Source organism: Silurus aristotelis (assembly GCF_946808225.1).
Source record: "Silurus aristotelis genome assembly, chromosome: 8".
Lineage (NCBI taxonomy): Eukaryota > Metazoa > Chordata > Actinopteri > Siluriformes > Siluridae > Silurus > Silurus aristotelis.
Window position 1 is genome coordinate 1,658,221 of NC_139581.1, and position 16,838 is coordinate 1,675,058.

The window sequence follows — 16,838 nt, forward strand, 5'->3', positions numbered from 1 at the left end:
TGTGTGAGTTCAGTTTAGTTGTTTGTTGAGTAGCCTGATGGTTTGAGGGAAGAAACTGTTGCACACTCTACAGATTTACTGAAGTTCAGGGAGAAATGAAATCTGACTCCTCAGTTAACCTTTTATTAAACACTTTTACATACATTTCATTTCATCACAAAACCTCATAACTGTCTTATTACCCATCCAGAATCCAGCGTATAGAGGCCGAGTGAATGTGGTGTGGACTCTGTGGAGGAGCCTCATCGTATCAGAGACGCTGTAGAAGGACAGAGTTCCTGCACTGTGATCCACATACACTCCTATTCTGGAGGACGCTGGACCTCGGAGTGCAGTATTAATGTTATTGTGCCAGAAAGAGACAGAGGAAGAAGAACACACCAGACTCCAGGATTTACTGTTCAATCCAAACCCGCTCTTATAACCGTGTCCTTTCCTGCTGATCTCTTTATATGAGACTGATATGTACACAACACTGCTCCACTCCACCTCCCAGTAACAGCGTCCACACACACTCTCTTTACACAACACCTGAGGCCAGGAGTCAAATCTCTCTGGATGATCAGAGTATCGCTGTTTTGTATTACTGCGTCTCATGACTCTGTTCTTCTCAGACAGAATGAGTTGAGGATGTGCTGTGTTGGGATCCAGAGTCAGATAACAGAAATCTAAAACAATAAAATGTGCACAGGTTTGATGTTAATCACAGGATTTATAATAAGTGTGTGTGAGACACCTGTGTGTGTTTCTGTTCTCCTAATGCTGCTCTACATGAACTATTTTAAATATTACACATCATCAGTCATCAGGGAGAAATGGATCAGATTTAGATCAACAATACAGACATGTTTACACTCTGTGTGTGTGTGTGTGTGTGTGTGTGTGTGTGTGTGTGTGTGTGTGTGTTACACCTACACTGCAGAAAATCTCTGCTCTTTGGTTCTGAGGGTAAAATTATCTGAACTGCTGCAGCTGTTGAGACACAGAGACAAAATGGAGACTGAAAAATGATGTGGAAACATTTTACATCATAAATATGAAAGTTGTGATATTGTGATTAGTGGTGAGAGTAGGGAGCAGGTGGAGAAGATCCTGGAGAGCTGGAGAGTGTGTTAGAGAATTGAAGAAAAGAGTGCAGGCAGGGTGGAGAGGGTGGAGAAGAGTAATAGCAGGAGTGATGTGTGATAGAAGAGTATCTTTGAGAGTGAAAGGTAAAGTTTATAGGACTGTGGTGAGACCTGAGATGTTGTATGGTTTAGAGACAGTGGCATTGATTAAAAGACAGGAGGTGGAGCTGGAGGTAGCAGAGCTGAAGATGTTGAGATGTTGGGAGTGACGACGATGGACAGGATTAGAAAGGATTAGTAGGACGTTTTGGAGACAAAGTGAGGGAGGTGAGATTGAGATGGTTTGGACATGTGCAGAGGAGGGACATTGGGTATATCAGTAGGAGAATGCTGAGGATGGCGACACCAGGAAGGAGGAAAAGAGGAAGGCCAAGGAGGAGGTTTATGGATGTGGTGAGGGAAGACATGCAGGTAGTTAGTTTGAAAGAGGCAGATGTAGAGGACAGTGGGGTGTGAAGATGGATGATCTGCTGTGGCGCCCCCTAATGGGAGAAGCCGAAAGAAGAAGGTGTAATATGAAAGTTTGGAGGAAACTTTCCAGATTTGAATTGAAGCATCAACTATTATATTCTAGATTAGTTCTTCTGACTGTCTGTTGAGTTTATCTTGATGCAATTCCATTTTTTGGTCACCTGCCACCTCCCACCCAACAGACAGCGCTACTTATATCACAGTTTACATTTGCGGCATTTAGCAGATGCCCTTATCCAGAGCAGTTATATATAGTGTGCTTAAGCTCTATCTTGAATCTACTCTCTTCTGGTAAGGTAAGATTCTAACTTTTTATATCTATTTAACTCAGTTGATTCTAAAATGTTGCTCTGTGCTTATTAGTTTGGTCAGGTGATTAATCAAGGGTTGTTTCAGTCTCAATTGAGGTGTGAATTGTGGGCAGGGCTTACTCACTTATATTAAAGGTGCTCCACTACAGACATAGGTAGCCCCCCTAGAGCCAGTAACGCTTAGTGTTTATTTAAAATTTCTTATTTGTACTTTTTCTTTTTAAAACACATTGATCTCAAATTGGGAGATCAGTCATGTGCCTCAAACCCATCTCTGTAGTCATCTCTTACAGACACAGATGTTCTTATCCACAGAACAGATGTCACTTTGCCAGTAATCTCATCGACCCTCCCCTGTTGTCTCAATCTCAAACAGTGGTGGTCGGTGGGCTCTGGAATTGCCAGTCTGCTGTAAGGAAAGCTGATTTTATCACAGGCTTGGCTTCCCACTACACCTTCAACTTTCTGGCACTTACTGAGACCTGGATATCCCCACAGAACACTGCTACACCAGCTGCTCTGTCTTCTGCCTATGCTTTCTCTCATTTACCAAGAGAAACCGGTAGAGGTGGTGGTACAGGTCTACTTTTATCACGGAGATGGTGTTTCACACCTCTCCCTTTGTTTCATCTAACCATTTCTTCTTTTGAATTCCATGCAGTATCAGTTACCTCTCTAATCAATCTTTTCATCATTGTCATCTACCACCCTTCTAAACCCCTTGGATATTTTCTAGAAGAGATGGACACACTCCTCAGTACTTTTCCCTCTGACAGTTCTTGGTGACTTCAACCCCCCATCCGACAAACTTCAGTCATCCTGCCTCTTGCCTTTTCTGAATACCTTCTCCTTCACATTTAACAGCTGCCCTCCAACACACAAGGGAGGAAATGACCTGGACCTGGTTTTCACCCGCCCTACTCCAGCTACAGACATGACTGCCACCAAAACAAACTTTACTATTTATCTATCCTTTTTGTTCCTCTTTTAAATAATCCTAAATTGTTTTTGTCTTCCTGACTTATGCCTGTAGTTAGTTAACTCGACTATAACTAGTGTTGACTATATTCATTGCCTCTCACTCTATCATATCTCTGTATCTTAACTTTGTTCGTGATTATAAGCACTATGCCGGCTGTGTGTCTGCCTTTGAGCACAGGTGAGGACTCGTTCGAGTTGCAAACGGTGGAGTTGGAGATGAAGGCTTTGGAGAAACAGATTCGTGAGCTGCATGCAAAGCATGCCCAGCTGCGAGAGCGGAAAGCGGTGCTGGAAACATCCCGGGTGGACGCGCACTCGTCCCAGGTAAGTTCCCGGAATGAACCTGATGCTCCCAGCACCTCAACTGTTTCTCTGCCCAGGCCCAGCGCACCTACAATGCGGCCTGCCCAGGTGTCGTTCACTTCAGCACCAATGCACAACGGACCCTGGATGCTGCAGAGCCAAACCCCGGTTGAGGACGTCTTCCCCGCCACCACCGGCCTTCGAGATCTCGACCGAGAACCGATTCGCCCCTCTCCGCGAGACGGAACGCGATACCGTGATTCTCTGAGATTCCATCGTCCAGCATATCCGCGCTACCGAAGCCAAAGGTAAGGTGCACACTCGCTGTTTTCCTGGTGCTCGTGTTCTCGATGTCGCTACGCAGGTACCCGCGATCCTGAACGAGAACTTCGGAGCTGTTGTTCTCCATGCCGGAGCGAACGACACCAGGCTGAGGCAAACAGAGATCTTAAAGAGGGATTTCGGGATCCTGGTGAAGACGGTACGCAGCACATCGCCCACAATGAGGATCATAGTGTCAGGACCTCTTCCCACTTACCAGCGAGGGGCTGAAAAGTTTAGTAGACTCCTTGCACTAAATGAATGGTTACAGTCATGGTGTTGAGAGCACAAACTTCTCTTTGTTAATAACTGGAACTGTTTCTGGGAGCGTCCTAGGTTCTTCCGCCCTGATGGCCTGCACCCCAGCAGAGCTGGAGCAGCAGTGCTATCAGATAACATCTCTAGGACACTTCACACCATCTGACTGGTAAGAAATCAGGAAATCTTCAACTATAAGAACACACATACAACAGACCAAATAGTTACAAGTGAGCACACAGCCCAATTTATAGAAACCGTATCTATTCCTCGTGTAGTAAAACCAAAAATTAAATACACAAGATCCAGAAATAACAAAGTTCTAAAGTTTGGTCTTTTAAACATTAGATCACTTGCACCCAAAGCTAAATCAACATGTCAGTTAGAACCCATTCCAACTCATCTATTAAAGGAAGTGTTATATACAGCCGGTGAGCCTCTTCTCAATATTATTAACTCCTCACTATCATTAGGTCACGTCCCTAAATCCCTCAAGTTAGCAGTTATTAAGCCCCTCATTAAAAAACCTAATCTGGATCCAAACACGCTATCGAATTACAGACCTATTTCAAATCTCCCATTTATGTCTTAGATTTTAGAAAAGATTGTCGCAGCCCAGTTATGTTCCCACTTGCAAGAAAACAATATCTTTAAAGAGTTTCAGTCAGGTTTTAGGCCCCATCATAGCACAGAAACTGCCCTAGTTAAAATCACTAATGACCTTGATCTCCTCCTGGATCACTTACAGAATTACATCGGCATTCAGGGACAGGCATTATGCTGGTTTAAATCCTACCTGTCTGATCATTACCATTTCGTAGACTTAAATGAAGAGTTATCCAGGCTAATGCTAGTAAATTATGGCATGCCACAAGGTTCAGTTCTAGGACCCCTGCTTTTCATAATATACATGCTTCCCTTAGGAAATATTATTAGAAGGCATGGAATTAGCTTCCATTGTTATGCTGATGATACCCAGCTATATATCTCATTTAATCCAGGCGATACAGCTCAATTAGCTTGCATAACTGAGTGTGTTAAAGAAATAAGAGATTGGATGACCCATAACTTTCTACTATTAAAGTCTGATAAGACGGAGATTTTGCTCATCAGCCCAAAAATCAGTATACAGAAGCTCCAGCATCTCAAACTGCATTTAGACGGATGTTCTGTAACCACTAGTTCAACGGTAAAAGACCTGGGAGTTAGACAGCAACTTGTCTTTTAAAAATCACATTAACCAAGTTACAAAAACAGCCTTCTTTCACCTTAGAAATATTTCTAAGTTAAGAAACATGTTATCTATATCTGATGCAGAGAAGCTCATCCATGCGTTCATGACCTCCAGAATAGACTATTGTAATGCATTACTAAGTGGATGTCCTGCATCATTAATAAACAAGCTTCAGTTAGTTCAGAATGCAGCAGCCGTTCTTACAAGGTTGAGAAAAATATAACCATATAACCCCAATCTTATCATCCCTACACTGGCTTCCTGTTAAGTTTCGAAATAGACTTCAAACTACTACTTCTTACTTATAAAGCCCTAAATGGTTTGGCTCCCATGTATCTCTCCAGTCTTTTAGCACGCTACAATCCGCCACGCTCCCTAAGATGTCAAAACTCTGGGATTCTAGTAGTTTCTAGAATAGCAAAGTCCACTAAAGGCGGTAGATTATTTTCACATTTAGCTCCTAAACTTTGGAATAGTCTTCCTGACAGTGGTAAAAACATATCTTTTTAGCAAAGCCTACACATAACACACATCACATCATAACCTTGTGCTCCAGAACACTTGATCACATCACATTATCAACTTGTGCTGTTAATATGATGAACAGCAACTACGCTAATTCCTCTCCACTGCTTCTCTTTTTCTCCCCATCCCGAGGCATCCTGAGGTTGCTCCAGCTCCAGTCACGTCCCACCCCATGAAGATTATGGACCTTTGAAGAAGTATATGCCAAACTCCCAAACATCCCGAACCATCTATAGACGTACCAGTACCAACTGGATCCCACCACATGTTTGAAGTTTTGACATTGGACCTCCTGGAGTGTTTAAAGGCTCTGGCATGGAGAAGCTCATGCTGGATCTGTGATGATAACAAATGTTGAGCTCATAAAACTAGGAGCTACTAACCATAAAGACTGTATAAGACTGTAAAAAGAACATTACTCATAATCTTATACTCCAGTACTCATGTTAGTTTTCACTCTCCAGTGTTCTGTACTGTTGAAAGATTTATGATCACACTCTTGATGTCACCCAAATGAGGATGAGGTTCCCCTTTTGAGTCTGGTTCCTCTAAAGATTTCTTCCTCATTACATCTAAGGAAGTTTTTCCTTGCCACAGTCTTGCTCATCAGGGATAAATGCATACCATTCACCTACACTGTTGATTTCTGTAAAGCTGCTTTGAGACAATGTCTGTTGTGAAAAGCGCTATAGAAATAAACCTGACTTGACTTCTTTCTAAATCTCTGGAACGCACTGTTTTTAACCAACTGTCTGTCTATCTCTCACAGAACAACCTCCATGATCCAAACCAGTCTGGCTTCAAAGCGGCACATTCCACAGAGACAGCCTTTTTGGCTGTTTCTGAGAAACTGCATGCTGCTCGGTCAGCCAAGCTGTCATCTGTACTTATCTTCCTAGACCTTTCAGCAGCATTTGACACAGTCAACCACAAAACACTTTTGTCAACCCTCAAGAGCCTCGGTATACGCGGAACAGCATGGGAATGGTTTGCTTCCTACCTGGAAAGTCGCTCATACCAGGTAACATGGAGGGGATCCACATCTGCCCCGTGCAGACTCACCACTGGTGTCCCACAAGGCTCTGTACTTGGTCCCCTCCTTTTCTCTCTCTATACCCACTCCATTGGTGAAGTCATATCCTCACATAGGTTTTCTTATCACTGCTATGCAGATGACACTCAACTAATCTTTTCTTTCCCTCCATCAGATACCACAGCTTCCACTCGGATCTCGGCATGCTTGACAGACATATCTTCATGGATGAGTGCTCACCAACTAAAACTCAACCTCAGCAAAACAGAACTGCTGATCATCCCAGGCGATTTATCTCCAGGTCAAGATCTCCAAATAACACTTCATGACTCTCTGCTCTCCCCTTCAGCCACTGCTCGTAACTTTGGGGTAACTATGGACAATGAACTGTCCTTCTTCCCACCTGTTGCTAATGTGTCTCGATCTTGTAGATTTCTTCTTTACAACAATCAAAGTATTCGACCATTTCTGTCCACACAGGCTGCCCAGGTGCTTGTTCAGTCTCTCGTGATTTCAAGACTCGACTACTGCAACTCTCTGCTTTCAGGTCTTCCCATGAACGCTATTTGTCTACTGCAAATGATCCAAAACGCAGCTGCATGACTTGTGTTCAACCTGCCCAAGTTCTCCCACACCACCCCACTGCTGCGCTCCCTTCACTGGCTTCCAGTAGCTGCACGTATCAGATTCAAAACACTGATGCTTGCCTACAAGGCCAAAAATGGACCAGCACCATCTTACCTCAGTGACCTCATCACATCTCGCACTGCACCATGCTGTCTGAGATTCTCCAGCACTGCTCCACTGGTACCACCTTCTCTCAGAATGAAAGGTAAGTACACTTCAAGGCTCTTCTCTGTTCTGGTACCGAGGTGGTGGAATCAGCTTCCCCTAGATGTCCGTACAGCAGAGTCCCTGATTATTTTCAAGCGACGACTGAAGACTTACCTCTATCTGAAACACCTAAATTAGCACTTTCCAAGATTGTAGAAGTCTAGAGTTATATTTATATTAAGTTTGTAATCTGGTGTACCAGTGTAGATTTATTCATTACTAGAGATTTAAAGCACTTTTGTATGTCGCTCTGGAAAAGGGCATCTGCTAAATACTGCAAATGTAAATGTAAATGTAAATATCATCTGGGGAGAGGAAACACTAATACCTGCTTCCTCAGAGACATGAGAATCCAAACAACTGCATCTTTACAATCTGCTGCTCATGCTGTATCACAAGGCAGTGGAACACACTCAGAGGAGAACGCTATCTACCTTCTTCTGCATACGTGACCTCCACTTATTCCTGTTCCATGAAATTTCTCTCCCCCTTTACTGTGATACACAACAAATAAATCATTTCCAACACAACTATTTGTTTACCTTGTGAACGGATTTTGTTGAATTCCTCCTGACAGATTTCCTCGACTCGTTTTTTCAGATCTGAGACAGATTTCCTCACTCCATCAAATGAAAGATGTTGATTGACAGTGAAGCTGGGTGAGTCGTCACATCCAGGAGAAACACAGAGAGACGGGAAACTCTACAGAGAGGAAACACATCATAGAGAAGGAGAAAAGTGGAGGAGAGAAACGAATGAATCTCAGACTGAATCAGACCAAAGACACACTTGTGATCTCAGACAGGAACATTTATTGCCATACGCATGCCCTCAAGAGGACAGCCCGTAATCTGGAGAGAAAATGGAGGAAAACTAAATTGGAGGTATTTAGAATTGCGTATAAAGACAGTATGCTCAGCTACAGACAGGCGCTAAAAGCTGCTAGAGCTGAACACCTGAGCAAACTCATAGAAAATAACAAAAACAATCCCCTTTTTAGTACAGTAGCTAAACTAACTACAAATCAGGGCTCTGAAAATTGTGTTCCATCACAGTTTAGTAGTGAGGACTTTATGAATTTCTTCACTGAAAAAATAGATAACATTAGAAAAACAATTGTGGCAGTTCAACCTCTGACACCATCTCCTGAGACAGTGTTACCTTCAACTCCACAACTCCACTGTTTTACATGTATAGGACAGGAAGAGCTGTATAATGTTATTGCCAAAGCTATATCGACAACATGTCAGTTAGATCCAATTCCTACTAAATTACTGAAGGAAGTGTTATATACAACTGGTGAACCTCTTCTGAATATTATTAACTCTTCACTATCGTTGGGACATGTCCCTAAATCCCTCAAGTTAGCAGTTATTAAGCCCCTCATTAAAAAACCTAATCTGGATCCAAACACGCTATCGAATTACAGACCAATTTCAAATCTCCCATTTATGTCTAAGATTTTAGAAAAGATTGTCGCTGCCCAGTTATGTTCCTACCTGCAAGAGAACAATATATTTGAAGAATTTCAGTCAGGTTTTAGGCCCCATCATAGCACAGAAACTGCTCTAGTTAAAATCACTAATGACCTGTTTTTAGCTTCAGACCAAGGCTTTATCTCGTTGTTGGTTCTAATAGATCTTAGTGCTGCATTCGACACTATAGACCATGATCTCCTCCTATCGCTTACAAAAATTACATCAGCATTCAGAAACAGGCATTAAGCTGGTTTAAATCCTACCTGTCCGATCGTTAACATTTCGTAGATTTAAATGAAGAGCTATCCAGGCTAATGCAAGTAAATTATGGCGTGCCGCAAGGTTCAGTTCTAGGACCCCTGCTCTTCACAATATACATGCTTCCGTTAGGAACTATTATTAGAAGGCATGGAATTAGCTTCCATTGTTATGCTGATGATACTCAGCTATATATCTCATCTAAACCAGGCGATACAGCTCAATTAACTCGGATAACTGAGTGTGTTAAGGAAATAAGATATTGGATGACCCACAACTTTCTACTTTTAAATTCTGATAAGACTGAGATTTTGCTCATCGGCCCAAAAACTAGTATACAGAAGCTCCAGCATCTCAACCTGCATTTAGACGGATGTTCTGTAACCACTAGTTCAACTGTAAAAGACCTGGGAGTTATTTTAGACAGCAACTTGTTTTTCAAATATCATAACCAAGTTACAAAAACAGCCTTCTTTTACCTTAGAAATATTTCTAAGTTAAGAAACATGTTGTCTATATCCGATGCAGAGAAGCTCGTCCATGCGTTCATGACCTCCAGAATAGACAACTGTAATGCATTACTAGGTGGATGTCCTGCATCATTAATAAACAAGCTTCAGTTAGTCCAGAATGCAGCAGCCGGAGTTCTCACAAGGTCAAGAAAATATGATCACATAACCCCAATCCTATCGTCCCTACATTGGCTTCCTGTTAAGTTTCGAATAGACTACAAACTATTACTTCTCACTTATAAAGCACTAAATGGTTTGGCTCCTATGTATCTATCCAGTCTTTTAACACGCTACAATCCGCCACGCTCCCTGAGATCTCAAAACTCTGGGCTTCTAGTAGTTCCTAGAATAGCAAAGTCCACTAAAGGTGGTGGAGCATTTTCACATTTAGCTCCTAAACTCTGGAATAGTCTTCCTTACAGTGTTCGGGGTTCAGACACACTCACCCAGTTCAAGTGCAGATTAAAAACATATCTTTTTAGCAAAGCCTACACATAACACACATCACATATCATAACTTTGTGCTCCAGAACATCTGATCACATGCACATTATCAACTTGTGCTGTTAATATCATAAACAGCAGCTACGCTAATTCCTCTCCACTGCTTCTCTTTCTCTCCCCATCCCGAGACACCCTGAGATTTGGCCAGCTCCAGTCACCTCCCACCTCGTGATGATTACGGACCTTTGAAGAAGTAGATGCCGAACTCGCAAACATCCCGAACCATCTAGAGACGTACCAGTGCCATTTGGATCCCGCTACATGTGTGGAGTTTGACATTGGACCTCCTGGAGTGTTTAAAGGCTCTGGCATGGAGAAGCTCATGCTGGATCTGTGATGATCCCAAATGCTGAGCTTATAAAACTAGGAGCTACTAACCATATAGACTGTATAAGACTGCAGAAAGAACATCACTTATAATCTTATACTCCAGTAATCATGTTAGTTCTCACTCTCCAGTGTTCTGTATTGTTGAAAGATTTATGATCAAACTCTTGATGTCACCCAAATGAGGATGGGTTCCCCTTTTGAGTCCGGTTCCTCTCAAGGTTTCTTCCTCATAACATCTAAGGGAGTTTTTCCTTGCCACAGTCGCCACGGCTGCTCATCAGGGATAAACACACACCATTCACCTTAACTGTTGATTTGTGTAAAGCTGCTTTGAGACAATGTCTGTTGTGAAAAGCGCAATACTAATAAACTTGACTTGACTTGACTTGAGGAACATTTATTGCTGTAATGAGCTTTTGGAAGGAAACTTTGTGAGGAACAGCGCCCTCTGTAGATCAGACAGTGAGTGTTACCTGGAGGAAGTGGATGTGATCAGGTGTGTGTGAAAGCTGCTCCAGATCACTGACTCTCCTCTGAAGATCAGTGATCTCCTGCTCCAAATGTTTTAGGTGTTGTTCAGCTCGACTCAGGTCAGCTTTTTCCTGAACTCTGATCAGCTCCGTCACCTCCGAGCGCCTTTTCACCAGGGAGCTGATCATCTCATTAAAGATCTTCTCATTATCATCTACTGCTGCCTGTGAACGCTTCTGTTAGAACACACGCACATCTTTATAATGAGTCTCCCTCTAGTGTTTGTGTGTGTGTGTGTGTGTGTGTGTGTTCATTCCTCACCTTTATAATATCAACGGTCTGTTTCATCTCCTGCACCTTCTTCTGCTTCTCCTGGATCTTCTGCTGGGATTTAATCTGCTCCTCCTTTAATTCATTCTGAGACCAAATAAAATAAATTTCAGATAGATTTTATTGTGTTCTACAGAATTATAGTAAAAGTTCTTAATATTGTCTCTAGAACTAATTCTGCTAAAAGGAGAAGCAAAGTATAAAAGTTCTATTAAACTACACTCTTCAGCAGGTGTCACATGATCTCTTTGGTTTTGGGTGAAAACGGCACCTGGTCAAAATGTCACTGTTTTTCCTGGTACAGAAACATTAAGGGTAGAAAGTCTAACAGCATCACTTACTATTTGATTGAGATGCAGGTTCTCAGATATGATGTTTCTATATAGTGTGTGTGTCTGTGTGCATTTATAAATAGATCTGATCTCTCATATATATCTCAAATATCATCTGTTGATTTGTGCACTTTAGCTGTAAAAAGCTGTATGAAGGCTGTTTAAAGTGCACTGACTGCTCGCCCGTGTTTAACACGTATTTACACACGATCCTCTAACAGTAAATACAAATTCACCTCAGAACCAATTAAATCCACTGAACAGAATTTACAGAAGAAACAGAAGATTTCTGTAAATTCATAAATTAATGTTCAGTTCTCACCTGTTTTTTACTTCTTTCTGCAGTAGTTGAAACTGTATCATGGCCTTTATGTTCATCCATCATACACAAGTAACAGATGAAGCTTTGGTCAGTACGGCAGTAGTTCTCCATCAGTTTGTCGTGCTGAGAGCAGATCTTCTCTTGGAGATCTACACAGACTTCAACTAACTTGTGCTTCTTAAAAGCCTGAGACTGATAGTGAGGTTTAAGATGATCTTCACAATACGAGGCCAGACACACCAGACAGGACTTGACGGATTTGCGTTTTCTCCCAATGCAGGAATCACAGTCCACATCTCCAGGTCCAGCGTAACAGTGAGCAGGAGAAGCAGCTTGGAGTTCAGTCTTCTTCAGTTTCTCCACCACTTTAGCCAGGATGTTGTTTCTGCGTAGAACAGGCCTTGGAGTGAAAGTTTCTCTACACTGGGGGCAGCTGTAGACCCTCTGAAGATCCTCCTGATTCCAGCAGCCATTAATACACACCTTACAGAAACTGTGACCACAAGGAATAGCTACAGGATCCTTCAGGAGATCCAGACACAATGCACAGATGAACTGATCCTGATTTACTGAAATACTGGCTTCTGCCATTTTCCTGCTGTGTGTGTGTAAGAGAGAGAAAGAGAAAAAGAGGGAGAGAAAGAGAGAGGGGGGGGAAAGACTGACTCAGAATAAAGGAGTTCTGAGTTTTGTTTTCTCTGAAATGAATTTCCTGGTTGTGTGTGTTATAGTGTGACACACAGAGTGGGCGTGGTTTTAAACACAGAGAGTTCAGGCTTGTAAGGAACAGTGTAGTCTTACACCAGGAGATACTTTCTGATCTAAACAGTCCAATCCAATGCAGTCTGATTTGTTCTTTGTTGTGAATTTGAATGTGGGTTTAATAATACCAGAAATATAAAACTGACAGCGTTCAGACGCTTCACTCAGCACATCATGTCTTTGTAGGTGTAATGCTACAAGTTCACCACATCTGGATTCGAGGATCTCCTCCGTTTTCTCTCTGCAGTGTCTTCAACATCTGTCAAGTGAATTAGGGAATGTCACTGTACAGCTGTTATCAGAGAGAATACATTTGAATTGAAATCCAGGCTCTGACTAGACCTCTCGTGAACATTCACACACTTTCAACAGCACTGTACTGGGTGTGTTTCGGCTCTTTGTCATGTTGGAAGGTAAAAATTGTCTCCAGTCTGAGATCTTATTTTCCTCAAGCTCATCTCATACGTTCATTCTGTTCATCTCAGAGTCACTGCTGCTGGGAAAAAGGATTAGTAAGGAGGAAGTGAGAGCAGCTATTAAGAGGATGAAGAGTGAAAAGTCAGTTGGCCCAGATGACATACCAGTAGAAGCATGGAGATGTTTAAGAATAAGGGAGATGTGCAGACCTGCAGTAACTACAGGGGAATAAAGTTGATCAGTCACACCATGAAGTTATGGGAAAGAGTAGTGGAAGCCAGGCTTAGAGAAGAGGTGACCATTTGTGAGCAACAGTATGGTTTCATGCTGAGGAAAAGCACCACAGATGCCTTATTTGCTTTGAGAATGTTGATGGAGAAGTATAGAGAAGGACAGAAGGAGTTGCATTGTGTGTTTGTGGATTTAGAGAAAGCGTACGACAGGGTGGAGAGAGGAGGTGTGGTATTGTATTAGGAAGTATGTGAGGGTGATGCAGGACATGTATAAGGACAGTGTGACAGCAGTGAAGTGTGCAGTAGGAATGACAGACTGGTTCAAGGTGGAGGTGAAACTGCATCAAGAATTGGCTCTGAGCCCTTTCCTGTTTGCAGTGGTGATGGACAGACTGGTGGACGAGGTCAGACAGGAGTCTCAGTGGACTGTGATGTTTGCGGATGATATTGTCAAGTCAAGTCAAGTATGTTTTGTCATATACAGTGCAGTACACAGTGAAACCGATCAGTACGGATCAGAAGGTTGTGCATGTGGATTGTCCATAAAAAAATTTATAAATACTGTACATGTACACATTTGTTTCAACATGAACTGTGCAAAAAGTTTTGTATTTGTTTATCATTTATGAATGTGTGTGTGTGAGTGTGTGTGTGTGTGTGTGTGTGTGTGTGTGTGTGTGTGTGTGTGTGTGTGTGTGCGTGCGTGTGTGTGTGTCATTCCATTCCCTTTATGATGAGGAGTCTAATTGCTATATTTGCAAAACAAACAGATATTGATTTTCAAAAGTTCAAGAAATAAAGTGGTTATAAAGTGAGAACAAGGTAAACAAGACAACACACACGTACATATATTTAGAACCATATAATACAGTAAGTATTTACAATAAGCAAAGCAAAGTTCAGGGTTTGAAGTCAGAACAGGTGTAATTACATGTTAATGACCTACGACAGTTTTGACTTCAAGCTGTTTTTTTGGTTATTCTGTTCCAAACTCCTGATTCCTGCTTCTGACTCGACTTTATAGGTTGCCTATAAAAAAAAATCATCCGGGTGACATCATCTACGGGGAAGTGGGACAGCATCGGATGGTGATCTGTAGGATGGTTTTGAAGGTGAAGAAGAAGAGGAGGAGAGTAAGAACTGAAAGAAGAATAAGATTATGGAAACTGAAGGAGGAAGACTGTATTGTGATATTCAGGGAAGAGGTCAGACAGCTCGGTGGTGGTGAGGATGTGCTGGATGTTTGGGCAACTACTGCAGAAGTGATAAGAGAGACAGATAGAAAGGTTCTTTGTGTAACATCTGGACATAGAAAGAAAGACAAAGAGACTTGGTGGTGGAATTAGAAAGTGCAGGAATGCATAAGGAGAAAGAGGTTGGAGAAACATAAGTGGGATCGACAGAGTGATGAGAAAAGTAGGCAGAAGTACAAGGAGATGTGGCAGAAAGTAAAGAGGGATGTGGTGAAAGCCAAGGAAAAGGCATATGAGGAGCTGTAGGAGAAGTTGGACACTAAGGAAGGAGAAAAGGATTTGTACTGATTGGCCAGACAGAGGAACCGAGCTGGGAAGTATGTGCTGCAAGTTAGAGCAATAAAGGATGGATATGGAAATGTGTTGACTAATGCGGAGAGTGTGTTGAGAAGATGGAGGGAGTATTTTGAGCAGCTGATGAATGAGGAAAATGAGAGAAAGAGAAGGTTGAATGGTGTGGAGATGTGAAGCAGTAAGTGGATAGGATTAGTGAGGAAGTGAGAGCAGAGATTAAGAGGATGAAAAATGGAAAGTCGGTTGGACCAGATGAGATACCGGTAGAAGTATGGAGATGTTTAAATCAAATCAAATTCTTTTGTTACAAACACATACATACAGAGTACGACATGCAGTGAAATGCTTTTTACGATGGTTCGGCATAAGGAAATAGGATGGGGAGTAAAAATAAAAAGAAGAAAAAGAAGGAAGATAAATAAAGTATAAAAACTATATAAAATATAGGAATATATAAAGATATATATGAGAAAAAAGATGTATATACATAATATGCTTATGGCAGTAAGCAGTAAAACAGTAAAAAATTTAAGGTGGTTTTGTGATTGTCCATAAAGTGTCTGTGTGCATTATGGTGTGGTATAAAATATAAAGTGCACTGTGCTGTGCGAGTCCAGAGTTTAATGTGTCATAGAGCGAAAAGATAGATATGTGCATAGAAAAAGTGTGATGATGGAGAGAGTGGGCCAGTTTTTAGATCCTGGGTGTTTCCTGGTTTAAACTCCGAATGGCCTGCGGGAAGAAGAAGCTCCTCCTCATTCTCTCTGTGTTTGCTTTCAGGGAGCGGAAGCGTGTCCCTGAACGCAACAAAGAAAAGAGTCCATTGTTGGGATGGCTGAGGTCCTTCATAATCTTCTTAGCACTGGTCCTGCACCACGTGCTGTAGATGTCCTGCAGGTTAGGGAGCCCGGTGTGGATGGTACGTTCAGCTAAACGCACCAACCGCTGGAGGGCCTGCCTGTCCTGCATGGTGCTGTTCCTGAACCAGGAAGTGATGCTACCCATCAGAACGCTTTCAATGGTGCAGGTGTAGAAAGTCTTTAGCACTTGAGAGGGTAGTTTAAAGTCCCTTAAGAGTCTCAAATTGTACAGACGCTGCCAGGCCTTCTTCACCAGGGGGTTGGTGAGACAGGACCAAGACAGGTCCTGTGTGATGTGAACACCTAGGTACCGGAAACTGTCCACTCTCTCCACTGGGGTCCCGTTGATGTTTACAGTTGATATGACCGCCCCTGCTTTGTGCTGAAGTCCACGATCAACTCCTTAGTCTTGCTGATGTTCAGGAGAAGGTTGTTCTCCTGGCACCAGCTCTCCAGGTTTTTAACCTCCTGTAGGTAGGCTGTCTTGACGTTGTTGGAGATCAGGCCCACCACAACAGTGTTGTCTGCAAACTTGATGATGGTGGTGGAGTTGGAAGTGGCCACACAGTCATATGTGTACAGTGAGTACAGCAGGGGGCTCAGAACACAACCCTGGGAAGCTCCAGTGCTGAGGGTGAGGGTGGATGAGGTGTGTTTTCCCACCCCTACGGCTTGTGGTCTGTCTGTCAGGAAGTTAGAGATCCATTGGCACAGCGGCAGGCTGAGTCCCAGGAACTCCAAATTAGAGGTGATTGTGGAGGGAATTATGGTGTTAATGCTGAACTGTAGTCCACAAACAGCATCTTTGTATAATTCCCATTTCTTTGGTACAGGTGGCTCATCGTGGTGTGGAGGAGATGAGCAATGGCGTCCTCAGTAGAACGGTTCAGATGGGACGCGAACTGTAGTGGCTCCAGTGTGTCTGGTAGTGAGGCAGTAATGAAGTCTCTGACCAGTCTCTCAAAGCACTTCATCACTACTGTGGTCAAGGCTACAGGGCAATAGTCGGTAAGGCAGGCGGGCTGGGGTTTCTTCGGGACAGGAACAATGGTGGAAACATGAGGGGACAACAGACTGTTCCAAT

At 42.6% G+C, this 16,838-nt stretch overlaps 1 protein-coding gene across 2 annotated transcripts; it reads right to left on the bottom strand.

Moving 5' to 3' along the window:
• Nucleotides 1–62: 62 nt before the first annotated feature.
• Nucleotides 63–14,294, bottom strand: LOC310729591 (tripartite motif-containing protein 16-like). Of its 2 annotated transcripts, XM_083547981.1 has the most exons (8): nt 14,279–14,294; nt 11,936–12,533; nt 11,273–11,368; nt 10,954–11,187; nt 7,941–8,100; nt 916–972; nt 155–668; nt 63–103 (listed from the first exon to the last, which is right to left on the bottom strand). In XM_083547981.1, exons 2-8 carry the CDS (start codon nt 12,524–12,526, stop codon nt 76–78), a joined length of 1,680 nt encoding a protein of 559 aa, XP_083404107.1. In that variant the 5' UTR covers nt 12,527–12,533; nt 14,279–14,294; the 3' UTR covers nt 63–75. The 2 variants fall into 2 exon arrangements, with proteins under 2 accessions (XP_083404107.1, XP_083404108.1); XM_083547982.1 differs by lacking the exons at nt 63–103; nt 14,279–14,294 and having other exon boundaries at nt 110–668; nt 11,936–12,639.
• Nucleotides 14,295–16,838: the final 2,544 nt, after the last annotated feature.